Below are 16,663 nucleotides of genomic sequence, written 5' to 3' on the forward strand. Positions count from 1 at the left end.
GGTCACGAGCCAATTTCAGGTGGGTTCCCATTCATTTCAATATTTTATTTTTAATATATTAGACTTGATGCTACCATGGTGTGTCACTGCATCTGGGGAAATGTTACACACCTGAACTTTTAACAGGCTGTTGTGCTTTTAACAAAGATAGTTAGTTGAAACTTACTCCTGGGTAAGTGTGGGTAGGATTGCAGCTGAGGATTGTTAAAAATTTTCCTGCTGGATGACGTCACTTCCGGTCATGACATCACTTCTGGTGGGTCCTGACAGTTTCTCATTCTAAAAAGTGGGTCCCAGTGCTAAAAGTTTGAGAACCACTGACCTAGCCATTTTAATATTCAAAAGGCTTGCATTCATTTAGAGCCATTTTAGCCATGTTGTGGTAAAGAATGGTGTAGTAGAACAGTGGTTCTCATATGTTTTTAGCACCAGGACCCACTTTTTAGAATGACAATCTGCTAGGACTTACCGGAAGTGAGTATATCATTAATCTGGATATGATGTTGTGGCTGGCACAGACAACATCAAACTGGAAAATTTTTAACATGCACACAAAATTAAATCAATTCAGTAAATTAAAAGTTTAAAATAAGCATAATTTTAAACATTTATTTAAAATAATGAACCCACTTAAACAGTTGCGAATCTGTTTTAAAAAATTCCCCAAATCTCCCAAAGTCCGGAATCCATATTTTTCTGCAAGTAAGCCCATTGACTATCATTTTTAAAAGCATTTACAAGCATTTAGCCTGTTAAAAATACAGATCTGTAACATTTCTCCAAATGCAGTCACATACCATGATGGTTATCAAGTCTAATAAATGAAAAATAAAATACACATGGAAATGAATGTGGACCTACTTGAAATTGGCTCACAACCCACCTGGTAAGTCCTGACCCACAGTTTGAGAAACACTAGTGTAGAGAATAGGACCACTCGTTTGTTTCTGAGAACCTATGAAGGGGAAAAGGGAACGTGCATACTGCTTATATCCCCAGATAGCAGGACCATGTCAGTGCGATCCGCATGTATAAGTGGGCTTTTTGCACCTACAGTTCTCTCATGCTCTCATCCAAAACGTTGATGTCAGTGAGTTGGCATACATGGTCCAATTTATCCCTCACACATTCTGCGAACGTGTGGCCCGTGGGAACAAATGAACAGCCTGATTCCTAAAGGAATCAAGACTTTAGACTTCAGGTGGCAATGAGGAGAAGGGGGCTGTGATTCAACTATGCAACAGGGAAAAGTTCACATGTTGGCGCTGAGTCAATGCGTAGAAGGGGGATGCTAAAAAGTTCATGAATTTACCTCTTAGAGAGATGAAAGGGATGAACATATAACACCAGCAGCACTCATGTATGTCAAATTTTGAAAAACTACAAAGAACTAATGGCAAAACAAGATTTTAGTTGTTCCATCTGTACACTTGCCCTGACTTTTAAAGCCCTTCATGGCTTAGGGTCTGGGTACCTAAAGGCACACTTTTGCCCATATCAATAAAACTGGGTCTTCATCAGAGGCCCTTCTCTGGAGGCCCTCACCATCTGAGGTGAATGGAAAAAGAGACTTTTCAGTTGTCATCCTGTCTCTGAACTCTCCCCTGTGGGGTCTGTCTGCCAAATACACTAGCATGTTTGCAGCGCCAGGCAAAAGCTTTTCATTTTTCTGGGCTTTTAACATCTGAAACTTCTAAACATATTTTTAGTACTGCTTTTGGTGTTTGCATATGTTAAGGTTTCATCATTATGTTGTTCTTTTTTGTGCTGTGATGGTCTATGCTGAAAGGCAGAATATCAATTAACTTAGTACAATAAACATGTTTAGTGACTAATTTCTTTGTTTCTTTGTCAAGAGTGTGTTGAGCCCATATGTGTGGACTGTCCCAGACAAGCAAAAGAAAGTCAGTACTGTTGCCTAAATTGAACATGACTTAACGCAGCGATTTCCAACCAGTGTGCTGGTGTGCTGTGAATGGTCTACAGGTGTGCCACAGGAATTGGGGGGAGGGTCATTTATTATTTGGGCCATTGGAGGATGTGAGCCACCCACCTGTAGTGTGATGTGCCTTGTCAATTATCAAAAAGCTGATGGTGTGCCTAGACAATTTTAACACCTTGTCAGTGTGCCCTGAGATGAAAAAGGTTGAAAATCGCATCAGTGCCATAAAGAGAGATGGAGAGAACAGGCAGTGGGGTTTACCTGAGAGAATGCCCATCTCTAGTAGACTTTCAGAGAAGGCTTCTGGTGCCTGGGTCTTTTTGAGGCTGCTGTATGTGACTGGTGGGGATATATTATTTTAATAGATGTCATTACTTGAGCTTCAGAGAAATAGCACATAAATATTTAAAAGTGAATAAACACCTGGCAGTAGTTCAGAAAGAAGAAGGGATGTAGGGAGCAACTGAAGGAAACCAAGACTGGCAAAGAGAACAAAAGAAGAAACTTTAAAAAAAAAACAAAAAAAAACTGGAGATGGTTTGGGGGCTGAGCAGCATAAACTGTTGAAGGACATTTTAATCTTGTGTGCAGCACGGTGGAGAGGGCACAAACTGTGTAGCAGAGAATGATGTACAGTGAAGACAATTTTGGCAGCTGCAGTTTCAGTGGACTGAAGAAGATGAAGTTTAGCGCCTGAAGGAATGGCAAGATGAGGCTTCGGTGACCGGGGCAGTAGATGATTAGTTGTGGTCTCATTATGAGTTAGTGGTATGCTACAGTATATGTTTTGGTGTTTTTTGTTTTGTTTTGTTCAAATGTGATTGGACCATAATTTTGAACATCTGTGTCCTGTGGGTTAGTTTCAGTTAGTTTAGCTTAGTTAGTTAGCTTAGGGCACAATCCTAACCCACTTTCCAGCACCAACATAAGGGCACTGCAGCTCCAAGGTAAGGGAACAAACATTCTCTTACTTTGAGGAGGCCTCTTTGAGTGCCACCCAACTGTAGGATGCAGCACACATCCCATTGGCACAGCTGTGCCAGTGCTGGAAAGTTGGTTAGGATTTGGGCTTTAGTTTTTAAGGATTTTCAATACTTTAAAATAGTGGTTCTCAAACTTTTTGGGAGATTTACTCCCAAAGTAAATCTTTGCGGGGGAGGGGGAGGGCAGCGATGCGATCCCCAGGATTGCGTCATAAAGGGAGGGGTGAGGAAGGGTACTGTACTTACAAAATGCCTTGGCAAGCAGCAGGAGGTGCAGAGAGCTCCGTGCAGCCCTCTGCAGGGCTCCCCAAGGCTTGGAATGTTGAGAAACAGCATGCGCAAACCACCTCCTGGCTGCGACCCAAAACCAGAAGTGCTTTGCACGCACTGTTTCTCAACATTCCAAGTCTCGGGGAGCCCTGCGGAGGGCTGCACGGGGCTCCCTGCACCTCCTGTTGCTTGCCCAAGCACTTTGTAAGTACATGCATCCCCTTGCCCACCCTTAGTGATGCAATCCTGGGGATCGCGTTGCTGACCTTGCCCCCTTCCCTGCCCCTTAAAGGAACAGGAAAACTTTTACACAGACTGGTGAGTTGTGACCCACCAGTTTGAGAACCACTACCTTAAAAGCAAATGCTTTTGACGGTCTCTCAGTGAACTAATTAGTTGGAGGAACATAAGAACAGCCCCACTGGATCAGGCCATAGGCCCATCTAGTCCAGCTTCCTGTATCTCACAGCAGCCCACCAAATGCCCCAGGGAGCACACCAGCTAACAAGAGACCTCATTCTGGTGCCCTCCCTTGCATATGGCATTCTGACATAGCCCATTTCTAAAATCAGGAGGAAATAATCAAAGCTAGTAGCATGGTAATCTATTTACTTATTTTTATACCTTTCTTTCTTAATCACATGCCCAAGAAGACAACTCACAACAAATCCTCATATCACCACATGCAAACAAACACAAAATCAAGCAAAGAGGTTTTTTTTGTTTGAAAAATAACCAATCACCATATTAGGAAATAACAAACTAAAACCATTTCGAATACAAAAAATAAAGAAGTGTAAAAGCAAATCAGCAAATGTGGTAAGAGCCCCCAAAGTTTGAATACAAACCTGGTTGCAGAGAGTTTCACCAACATTTCTACTCCCAAGTAACTTGTTTAGAATTCAGGTGTAATACCTGCTGTACCTTCACTTCCATGTTTAGAGTGGGGATAACAAGGCAGAGTAGTTCAGGGTCACAAAATGCAGGAGTACCTCAGCACTGCCAATGTATATATCAGCATAAGCCCATTGGATCAACATGTAAATTCATTTTTAGGAAGATAAGCCTGAAGTGCAACTTTTTTGCTAATTTGAGTTTATATTTGTTCATCAAACATCTCTCTCCTTTGGATTATATCCAGTCAAAATAACTACATTGGTGTGACTGTGTGCTTCTAGTTCTGTTATGGAAAGTGAAGAGTTCGCACCTTTGTGATTCCTGCTGACCCTGGGCATTCCTTTTTAAATTTTTATTTTACATATGCAAATGTACAAACACCAGAAAAGTATATATCAAGAGTACATGATTCACTTTTGGTAACTTGAAAATTAAGTCAACAATAAAATATGGATAAATATCCTGATACTACTCCAGTAATTAACCAGACTCAAGTTTCAACAAATTTGTCTGAAGTATTTTTCCTCTTTATGATGGTTATAATAAGTCAGCTTAAAATTAATCATTAGTGTTATGTCCCAAGTCTGCTGTAACCAATGACTAGGGGTGTTTGAAAATGTTTTTATTTTTTTGCAGATTTTGTGATTTGAAAGGCAGAAAGGGAGGGAGGATCAGGCCCAGGAGGGGGTGGTGAAAGCAGCAGAGGTGGCTGCCCTGTTCTGTGCCCCCTCCCAAGCTGCAGAGCCCTACATGGGCCTCCTTGGTTTTGCACGTCAGCTCCAAGGAGACCCATTGAGGCTGCCTGGGCTTCACACAGGGTAAGGAAATATCTCTTCTCTTACCCTGAAGAGAATCTGGTGACTGCCTCAGCCCCGCAGGATACTGCAGGAGCCATGTTGGTGCCGCTGTATCTTGTGCTGGTGGCTGGGCATAGGATTGGGCTGTTAAACCCATTGATTTTATTGGCCTAAAAGTGCCTAACTCTTTGCTGAATTGGGACCATAAATGTACAACATTTTAACAAACTGTTTCTGATGCCAAACACATTACAAATGATTTTAAAGAGGCACCAATAAGCTAGTGTTAGTACTGTAACATCATACATAGAATCTAATAACATTAGTAGGGGAATAGAACAGGCTATTTATTTTAGCTGGCCATTTAACTCAGTTAAGGAAACTCAGTTAAGGAAAATCATTCTGTGCAGTGATCTCCATTTTAATTATCTCTTGTCCTACTTATCCTTCTGTTCTGTATCCAGTCTTTTGAATTCTAGGGCACCTGGACCTATCAAGAATCAGATACATCTTTTCTCCGGTTGTTTTTAAAAATCTGTTGTTAGAACTTTTTCAATGACTGTTAAGTAAAGTGACTGGAGACGAGAATAACACCACACACAATATATTTTCATTACTACCACTGTGTGCAGTCAACATTCTGACACCGAATGAGGAGGAAGCAGTGCCCGGGCTCCGTAGAAGGGTCTGAATTAATTAATCTTCATTAGCATTTTTGCCAGGGCCTTGTAAATTAAAATGTGCAAGTGTAGTTTGCAGCACAGTGTCCTCGATTAGCAAAACACCAATTCTTAGGGGACAGGTTATTCCTAAATTCTGTGTCCAGCATTATGCTAGCAGGCCAGCTTCCTTAAAAGAAGCTAGCAATTTGAACTGCAATCAGTGGTGTAGCTGTGGTGGCGATGTACTACAGGTGCTGCAACACGCTGTGTAAGTAGCCCCTCCCACTCGCCATCAGAGCCATGGGAGAGCTTACTTAGCTCATTACAGCACCTCTCCGAATTTAGCGCCCCCTCCCAGAGCTATGCCACTGACTGTATGTAAGTTTATATGTCAAGCCTTGTTGAAGCAAGGATGTTTGTTGCCAGCACTAACCTTATTTATGAGTTTTTAACTTACCCCATATGTGAAAGTGGTGGGTAGCCATTCTGTATACGTGCTTAAAGAAAGTTAAAATGTATTTCAGTGTACTGTATTTTTAAAAAAAAATTATCAAAAGATTGTATGTTTTAGGACAGTGGTTCCCAACCTTTAGAAGCCCACAGAACACAGAGGCAAAATTTGGAATTGTGGCAAATTTTGCAACAGTGCAACCCCTATTCAGAAAAAAAAAATTAAATTTGGTAGTCTGTGGAGAAGCACTTGGTGAGACACTGGAAGTGCTGGCTGCAGGCCGTTTGTTTTCCACTTTCTCTGGTGGTCCTTCACGGTCTTGTTAAGTGAGCGCTTCCCCACAGACCACCAGAGAGAGCAGAGAATGGACTGTCCACAGTTGCAGCTGTCATTTCAGTGCCGGCTGCTGGCAGTCTGTTCTCTGCCCTCTTTGGTTGTCCTTGGGGGAGTACTCACTTGGCAAGATGCTGAAAGTGCCAGCTGTGGCTGCGGGTGTCTGCTCTCCACCTTCTCTAGTGGACCAGTCCCTCAGCGAGATGCTGGAAGTGATAGAAGACAATCATCTTTTTTTTCCTGAGACCTTGCAGATCACTTCTTAGGGTCCATGGACCACTGTTTGGGAACCACTGCTTTAGGAGAAGCGACCACAGCTCATTGTTATGAATACTGGAGTTGCCCTGGTGACCATGGCTTTAATTTTTAATTCTGACTGAGAGAATTGGGGCACAGTCTCCACCAAGGTGAAGCCATGATATTTTGCCTTCGGAAAAGGCAGCTAAACCATACAGCCAGACCAGCACTTGCTGTTGTATCTTTAATCCTGCCTTATTCTGGGACAATCTGACTGACCAGAATGTGACTAGCACCATTTAAATGTCCATTTTACTTCTCTCAGTCTAACTTCCAAAACTTTCATGGAAGGTATTCTTACTGTAGCCCCTGGAAAGATGGAGCAAGAGGTTTCATTTGTATTCCACCAGCTCCAAGTTACCTTCCCCCTATTTTCTGAAAGAAACTTCTTATTTGTTTTAACTATTAAATATATTTGTACCTCACCTTTCTATTCATAGCACACAAGGGTGGCTCACAGCCAGATCACAATCATTAAAATACATTATTAATATGGTAAAGCAGAAAATAAAAGAAGGCAATAAAGTGAGCCAGCATTCAGAAGAAAAAAAAAGTCTTGGGAGCTTATAATGTCACTATCCTTTTTTCCCCCCTACATGTCACACTACTAGAACCAGCAGTCATCCAGTGAAACTTATTGGTGACAGATTTGTGACAGTCAAAAGGTGGTACTTCTTCACACGGGACATAAGTTATGAAATTTGTTGCCACAAGATGTGGTGATGGCCACTAGCTTGGATAGCTTTAAAAAGGGAATTGGAAAGTTCATGTAGGACTATCAAAGGCTACTAGTCAAAATGGCTCTGCGCTAATTCTTGATTCAGCAGCAGTACCTCTGAACACCTGCTGCTGGAGAGCAGTGGTGAGAGAAGGGTATGTCTCTTTCTCGTATATCTGGCTTCCCAGATGTAGCTGGTGAGAATAGGCTTTTGACAGTGATCAGCAGGGCTTTTCTTATGTTCTTGTGTCAAACAAGCTGCCATCTTTTCAACTCATCTAAGCTCTAACATAGTTAGGAATAATCAAGAGACATACTTGCTTCTTAAGTATTTATTCTCAAGATTCATTTAAAAAATATTGAATGTCCCAGCTTCCTAAGATATTTCTAAAAAGCTTCAGATTTATTTTTAGGATTTTGATTAATTGAGGAATTGGTGGGTGAGAGACACACCTCACTTTTAAAGAAGTATTTGGCAGCTCACTTCAAAGCTAAGTTGCCATGGCTGAAGTGTCATTTTTTAAAATTAGGCCTTTTAAAGATATTGTATATTTTCTGCTTTCTTACTTTATGCTGGGCTAGGCAGCCAATGGCCCATGAGTCAGATCCACAAAGCCCCAACATAGAGTCTCTTGGAGACACCCAAAATCAAAGCACTGGCACCAGCTCGACCTGATTCTCACCAGACGCTCCAACCTTCCCAGCATCAAGATCACACACAGTTATCAGGGTGCTGCCTGCGACACTGACTCCCTGGTGTGCAGCAGAGTGAAACTGCAAAGCGACTGTATCACATAAAAAAGGAAGAAGACCTCGCATTGATACCAACAAGACCCAGGATCAGAGAAAAGTGGAGGAATTTGCACGAGCGCTTGAGGAATCTCTTCCAGGCCCGGCCGACACAAACGCATCCAACAGATGGGAACATTTCAAGAATGCCGTTTACAACACTGCCTTGTCCATATTCGGCAAGAAGACCAACAAGGCAGCAGACTGGTTTGAAGCCCACTCTGAGGAGTTGACACCAGTCATTGAAGAAAAGAGGAGAGTTCAAGCAGCACACAAGGCCTGTCCCAGTGAGCGCAACCTGCAGGTCCTCCATGCTGCTCACAGCAAAGTCCAGCAGACTGCCAGGAGAAGTGCTAATGACTACTGGCTCCAGCTCTGTTCCCAGATACAGATAGCAGCTGACACGGGCAACATCAAGGGGATGTATGATGGTATCAAGCAGGCTCTAGGTCCAACACAGAAGAAAATTGCCCCTCTGAAGTCTGCCACAGGCGAGGTCGTCCAGGATCGGGCACAGCAGATGGAACGCTGGGTGCAGCACTACTCAGAGCTATATTCCAGAGAAAATGTAGTCACTGAAGAAGCGCTGAACAACATTGAGTGCCTGCCTGTGCTGGAAGAGCTTGACAGTGAACCAACCCTAGAAGAACTTCACGTGACCCTGGACTCCCTTGTCTTTGGCAAGGCACCTGGAAAAGACAGCATCCCTGCTGAAGTCCTAAAGTGCTGCAAAGAGATCATCGTCACTGAGCTGCATGAAATCCTCTGTCTCTGCTGGAGAGAAGGTGGAGTACCTCAAGACTTGAGGGATGCAAACATCATCACGCTATACAAGTATAAAGGCGACAGGGGTGACTGCAACAACTACCGCGGCATCTCTCTCCTTAGCGTTGTAGGAAAACTGTTTGCCCAAGTTGCACTAAAGAGGCTCCAGGTACTTGCAGAAAGCGTCTATCCAGAATTGCAGTGCAGATTCCGAGCCAACAGGTCCACCACTGATATGGTATTCTCCCTTAGACAACTGCAGGAGAAATGCAGGGAACGACGACAGCCACTCTTTATAGACTTCATAGATCTCATGAAGGCTTTCGACCTGGTCAGCAGGGACGGCCTCTTCAAAATTCTCCCCAAGATCGGATGTCCACCCAGGCTCCTCAGCATCATCAGATCTTTCCACGAGGACATGAAGGGCACTGTTGTCTTTGATGGCTCCACATCAGACCCCTTTGACATTCGAAGTGGAGTGAAGCAGGGCTGTGTTCTTGCACCAACCTTGTTTGGGATTTTCTTCGCTGTCCAGCTGAAGCATGCCTTTGGAACTGCAACAGAAGGCATCTATCTCCGGACCAGATCAGACGGAAAGCTCTTCAACCTTCCAGACTGAGAGCAAAGTCCAAAGTCCAGCTGAAATGTCTTTGTGACTTCCTCTTTGCTGACGATGCAGCTGTCACTACCCACTCTGCCAAAGATCTCCAGCAGCTCATGGATCGTTTTAGCAAGGCCTGCCAAGATTTTGGACTGACGATCAGCCTGAAGAAAACACAGGTCATGGTTCAGGATATGGACTTACCTCCCTGCATTACAATCTCTGCACATGAACTGGAGGTTGTCCATGACCTTGTGTACCTTGGCTCAACGATCTCCGACACTCTTTCTCTTGATACTGAGCTAAACAAATGCATCGGTAAAGCAGCTACCATGTTTTCCAGACTCACAAAGAGAGTCTGGTCCAACAAGAAGCTGTAAACCTGTAAATCTGTACATCTGGCCTGTAAACCTAAAAAGATAAATCCACTTAGCCCACAGTGGTAATTCAAATTTGTCGTTTTATCTCTGTAAGGCTTACAGTGTAAGCAGACCAAAGGCAGAATCTTTCTTTGAGCATCATTCTCTGTCTGGGCATGCATCTCTCAGCATCATGCCCATTTCTTTTTTTCTTAGTTCAGTGGCCTAATCAGGAAGTTCAGACATTGTATCGAGTGTGCATGCATCCTTACTATTGAAGGATCCAATGTGTAGCCCCTGTATGGAAGAAGGTTGCTGACCTCTGCTTCATGCTATACTATGTTTTAATCTTCTTATGAACAGGTGCCCTAATGACGAATTTGGCAAACTGTATTCCTCCTCGTTCTAAAAATCAGTTTCAGTGATATTAGTGATTGGCAAGGTGGATAAGAAATTTTATTGCAGTGAATCTGATTTAAATATAATGTATCTTTGTAAGGCTTCATATATATGCCCATTCCAAACAGATTGTGCCCTTGCATCAAAATATACAGTAAATACTTGTTTTTGATTTCTTATCCATTGCATCCAAAGGGCTGGGAGCAAAGAAGTTCAGAAACTCGCAATCATAGCTTCACAATCATTTTTTGAGTGTCAGTGCTGATAAATAGGGATCCCATGCCGTTACCACAGGGTGCCAGGCTGCTACTTCAACACTATGCAGCCACATGGCTGCTGAAAGGTTTGCCATGCAAATTAGGGGTAAAAATGATGATATCAGTGGCCCGCACCAGGGGCTGCGGTGCCCCTGCACAGTGCTAAAGTAGCAGTTCTGGTCATTCAGCTACTTCCTTATGATGTCTCCCTGTGAAGATGCACGTTCCTCCTTCCCTGTTCAGTGGCCCTGAGCAGTGAAAACTGGTGGTTCACTAGTAAACTGCCACTCAAGTGACTGCTGCTGACGGAGCTTCACACAACAACTTGTAATTACATCAGTGAGTTTCCCATCTCAGTACTCCAGTAGTATAATAGGTACAGTAATATTTGGGTTCCGGGGTTGTTGCTAAGATTATTAAGGTAAAGAAATAGTGTTATATTTAGGTTCCAAAGAACCTGCCTAAATGCTTCTTTTAAAAATGTAAGCCTTAGATCAGTGATAAATTAATAATGCTCTTCTTGTAGGAGTACCATCTATCTCCAGATGCACATGGATCTTTCTTCAATTACTGTACTTTCTGTTCCATCCTTCAGTTTAATAGATAGGTAGCGGATGATGCTTGAGATGTGGTCTTGTTGACAAAAACAGCACAGGTAGGCAGAACATATGGATTGTGCACCTGTAATCCCTCTGCAAAAACAGGCAAGTCTAATTTTATCTAATGTGACAGTGACAGCCAGAATGAAAATATTTTTCTACTTTATTTATTTGAGGAATGAAGTTTTGCTGTGCTGATACTGCCTAGCAAATTCACATTTTAATATGTTAGGGTTTTGTGTTTTTTTTAATGCCTTTCTAGATGTTTCATAAGAGTAGGCATTCTGTTGCCCCACAGTTATTTGTTCTTGCAATGAAGTAGGCATAAATAAAGCTGAGCTGAACAAAACGCATTTCAAATTTGTTCTTGCTAGGCTGCTACTGTATATATCTAGTTTGGATGCTCCTTCTCAAAATAATTATATATAACCCATGCTTTCATGCACCAGCAGGTGGGTTTCAGATTAACCCGAGAGAATTGTGCAGAATGATTTTTATACCAGAAGATTTGGAGAAATTCACAGTCTGGCACTAGATACTTGCCCTCTTAAAAATCTTGAACAAATTTAACAAACCATATAGCATCTGATTATTGTTTTGCCTTGTGTTTACAGAATTCTTACAGCTGAAAATCAGTCCTCTGTGCTTCTGTGTAAACTAATAGGTTCATTTCCTTGATGCATTGAAATACCCTAATGTATGGATTCATCTTGTCTGTTGACACATCTTGGCAGGCCTTAGAATGGGCCAAAATATTGGAAAACTATTATGTGAACAGTCTTTATAGCTGCCAGCTATCTGTATATTTAATGAATTGTCACATCCTTCAAAAATTGATTCAACACTTTGACTGTACTGTTTGCACAGTTGCAATCAGAGGCTCTACTGTCCCTCTCTCCAGTCTCCTAACTGTGCAAGTCTATGCATGTCTTCTTAGAAGTAAGTCCAGTTGTTTTTAATGGGACTTACTTCCAGATAAGTGTGTATTGGATTGCAACCTTAGAAGACTTGTACTAAAAAGTTCTTCTGAAGGGCAGGAACTTTCATCTTAGTTTGGAAGACCTTCAGGACAATTCAGGAAAGTTAATGGAAGAAGGTGGAATTAACTGGTAATTGTATTTACATTGCTATTCTATGCATGATTACTCAGAAGCGAGCTTGACTGATTTCAGTGGGATGGACTCCCTAGTATATGTGCATACAATAACTGTCTTAGATAATAATAAAGTTCACCTTGGACTTGACTAACATCTACTGAAAGCAATAGGTTTTAAATTATTTTTATTTATAGTATGTCTACTCTTTCCTTTCATTGTAAATGGCCTCAAGGTGGCAGTTAGTCACAACTAACATCTGTATTGGTTTTAGTGAGAACTGAATTCCTGATTAAGCCATTTCTGCCCAACATTGCATATACGCAACATGGATCAAATGTGTACACCTGTGGACTGGACAGAAATGAGTTAACTTTATCTGAATTGGGACTTTTGTGCCTCCAATGTGAAAAATACCCACAGTCTTCTTTAAAATCTACCCAGATTTGCATTGTTTGTTGAAAAGTGTTTGTCATTTGGAATTGGGGAGGATCCTGCTAAGAATATCTTTAAACATAGTTTTAAAAAATTACTTTCCTCGAAAAAGAAACATGAGAATACCATCATTTCACCATAAGATGATTGGAAATTAAGGAATGGGGTGAATTGAAATTCTTACAAGCCTTTTTCACAAGTTCTGAAAAATGCATGGATGTCTAGTCCACGTGAGCCCACAGGAAGCAGGACTGACAATGGTTTGGAATGAAGAGTAAGAGTAATGAACCAACAGGTCAGATCTGTGAATCCACTCCAAGGTTCAAGGCTAGGGTGATCAGAGCTTCAGGACCCTAGACAGTTCTCAGAGAGAAGACTCTTTTGTTATGAGAAGGACTTAATTGGTGGTAACTGAGCCTGTATACACCCTGGATCTGATTACCACTGAGCTCTGCCTCCTTAAAAAGAATTGTGAGACTTAAAGACTTAAATTGTGAGACCTTATTGCCTCTCCATTATCTCTTGCTAGGTCTGCTTTCTGCAGTGGCAAATAGACTCATGATCTGAAGATACATTATCTCAGTGGCATGGTAGTGAAGATATCTTCCTCACCCCACCCCCCTAAGATGGATCTGGCTCAAGATTCTTGGTGCTGGACTTAGACTTGATGTTAGGGTCTTGAGCCAGTTCTCTGCAGTCTGTGGCTCTGTCCAGCTCACTGCTTGTGGTTGGTGTTAGGACAACATGGAACTTTTTGCTTTCAAATCAAACACTGAACTGGTGTTTCCACTTCTCTCCAAGAAGATGCAAATAGACTCCACTTTATAACCCTAAAAAACTGAGATCTGAGATACTGGAGCACCAAGTAGGACACTATCACTAGTCATGGATTGCGCTCCTCAGTTGGCTACAATTCATGCACACATGCTGCATTGTTTATTTAGCATGTTTATTTACTCAGAAGTGAGTTCCATGGGACTTACTTTCTAGTAAGTCTGTTTAGGATTGCAGCCTTAGTTTAATTGCAGCCTGCTGTCAGAAATTTTAGATGGTGGCTTTTTAAGAACAGCAAGGAGGGGACGCTTAAACAACAAAGGATTTTTGTGCTCAGTTGCTCTCATGAAGCCAGTAATATTGTTAAAGATACAAGATCGTATATGATTGGTTTTTTGTTTTTGTTTTTCTCCTGGGATGTAATTTGGATTTCAGATTGTTATATATGTAGTGGCTGCATAAAGCCAACACATCCACAGGGCAGAAAAAAAGAATCTGTAATTTTACATTGCTGTTTTATTATTGGCCTTTTGTATATTTTTGTGTGTGTTTGCCCCTAACAGCAGCTTGTTTTCCATTCAGACCTGGTTGCATACTCCTAAGCATGCTGGATAAATACTTCTTATCTTATGTGTAAAGTATGCCATTATGATCTGTGTTATTCTTGGAATTTTGCACAAATGCAGTATGTCATGCTGGATTAATCTGGGCCTACTGGCCAAGGTCTTCGTGATAATTTCCAGTGCAAAGTGGTAATAGTTTAACAGTCTCCAATGGAAAATTGAAGTGCTCGATTATTGCAAGCAATACTCTCTGCTCAAATTTTGCCATCTTAACTCTCTTTAAAAGATACATAGTGAATCGGAATAGCTCTATGAGAGCCCAGTCCTGTTTTTCCCCCACCTAGTCAGTGCAATGGTGGTAAAATGATCCTGCTGCATTTGTGTTTGTGTCTGACTCCTGCTGTATCCTGCAGGAGTCTGTGCTGGGTAAGGGAAAAATCATACCCTTACCTAGGGGTAAGCCTCTGTGGTATTGGAGGGGTCTACTCAGACCTGCACTAGCTAGATCCCATGCCATAGGATTGGGCCCGGGAAGGGGATTAGGATTCATTGCCAGTGGAAGATGCACTAGAACGTTGGCTGGAGAATGTAGAATTGGGCCTAATAATATTGGAGAATGTAGAATTGGGCCTAATAATTCTATTAGCAAAACTGATTTGGAATCTGGAAGCAGAGCATCATGAGTGCTGCCATTTTGGATCCATTAGGTCTAGCCTTAGCTCTAGGCAACTGTAAATGGCAGTGTAGAAGAACAGTACAGAGAGCATTCGTTTTGATGTCGCAGTAGCTGGGAGGAATTTTTTCTTCCCATTGCCAAGTGATGCATATGTCTTTGCATATAGCTGGACAGAGAAGCGGATGGTGTGAAGATTCTAGGGTGGGCAAAGAAACAGGCAAGGAGGAACAAGCAGAGTCCAATGGACTCAGAAATTAGTAGGACATGCATGGTTCAACTAACCCTAGCAGCAGTGTGATGGATCATGCTTGTCCACCAAGCCTGTTTTGCCAAGTTTTATCAATAGCTGAACAGCTGACCACTAATACAGCTCTCCTAAACGCCACCTATAGCTGGGAGTTTGGAATACTGTTTTGAGGGGGCTAAGATAAGATATAACACACACCTGGATTTTAAAAAGGGAATTAGACAGATTGAGGGAGGATAGGTTAGTCAACAGCTACTAGTCATGATTGCTGAATGGAACTGCCATGCTTGGTGGTACCATGTCTCTGAATACTAGTTGCTGGGGAGCAACAATGGGAGAGGGCTGTTGCCTGCATTCTGGGCTTGTGGGCCTCCCGAATGCATCTGGTTGACTGCAGTGGGAAATAAGAAGCTGGGCCAACTGGGCTCTTAACAGTATTAGTTAGTCTATGCAAATAGTCCATAGCCCCAGCATTTTAATTATATAATTTATATGTGATTCTATGCAATCATGTTTGTTGTTCACCATCAGGACCAGGCACAATCCAAACCTAAAGCAATAGTAAATTCATCCATGTTTCTTGTTATTTGTCTGGGTCAGCAGAAAGAGGCTTAACGATTTGCGATATCCTTATCAATTAATTTCTTAATATAAACCACCACTCTGAAAACATTTTCTGATTTAGAATTTCAGAGCTCTTCAACTCATGGTTTTCCTTTTCAAGACTGTCACCTGTTTGTGTCCCATTTGTGTATAAATCTGCCTCATTTGAAAATGACTTATTTGTTTACGTGATGCTTATTGGCCTAAATGCACATTTTTAAAAAGAGCCTTTGCTTTATTTCTACAGTGAGCTTGGAATTGGCAAGCACCACTCTGGAGGAAGTACAACAGCAGCAGAAGTGGCACCAAAAAGAAAGAAGATGAAACTCAGCCAAGAGGACTCATTTGCACCATTAGATACAGGCCTTTCCCTTGCAGAAGATGAAGCACTAGTGTTGCATCTGCTCAACAGTCGTAGCTAATTCCCCCCCCCTTTATTCCAAAACCATTTCCAAAACCTCTTATCACAGAAGCAGCAGGCCAACTGAGTGCCAGTATTATTGGTGGATCAACACCATGCACCATAGTTTTGTCTGAGATTGTGATCTTTCCTGTGGGTGGCTCAAGGCCAAATTGACTGACTGATTCTAGACAATGTAAGGATCTTTCAACTTTTCCTGTATACCAGATCCTTTGATAAATGGCATCTCCACCACTGACAAAACTTCACAGATGGGGGGAAAATGTTGCAAGTTAAATTGTTTTATAAACAGAGACCTTGATGTATACCTAGATGATAAGCTTTTTCTGTTTCCAATAACATTGTTGAAAATTTAAGATGAAAAAGGGCTTTATGAATAAATAAATAATTTAAAATATTCATTATGATTAATATAACTTTCTTACAAAATAAAATCAGAGATGGTTTTACTGTGTGATTAGCTTAGTTTGTATTTGAAATTTGGAAGCTTGGGATATATTATGTACCCTCCTTCTCCAGTTTGGTATCAAATGATAAACACCGTTTTCACACCAGTCGTAAACATACTTTTCTCTGGACATCTGCGTTGGGAGATGTGTGTTCTTGCTTTAAAATCAGGTTCCTTGTACAGGTCCAGTAGAAGCCAGCATGACACCTAAATTCTGCTGCCTGTTCCATCTTCAGAACTGGCCGGCTGGGAAGGATTTTTACCAATAAGTTCCAGCCAGTGG

At 41.8% G+C, this 16,663-nt stretch overlaps 1 protein-coding gene across 1 annotated transcript in view; it reads left to right on the forward strand.

The window, feature by feature from the left end:
* DDX10 (DEAD-box helicase 10) overlaps positions 1-16,333 on the forward strand; it is a 211,051-nt gene extending 194,718 nt beyond the window's left edge. The window contains exon 18 of the mRNA XM_066620001.1: positions 15,759-16,333. Within this exon, the coding sequence (XP_066476098.1) occupies positions 15,759-15,933 (175 nt within the window). The 3' untranslated portion in view covers positions 15,934-16,333. The remainder of the gene's footprint in view (positions 1-15,758) is intronic.
* The last annotated feature ends 330 nt before the right edge of the window (positions 16,334-16,663 follow it).

Source organism: Tiliqua scincoides, chromosome 3 (genome assembly GCF_035046505.1).
Source record: "Tiliqua scincoides isolate rTilSci1 chromosome 3, rTilSci1.hap2, whole genome shotgun sequence".
In the NCBI taxonomy this organism is placed as follows: Eukaryota; Metazoa; Chordata; class Lepidosauria; order Squamata; family Scincidae; genus Tiliqua; species Tiliqua scincoides.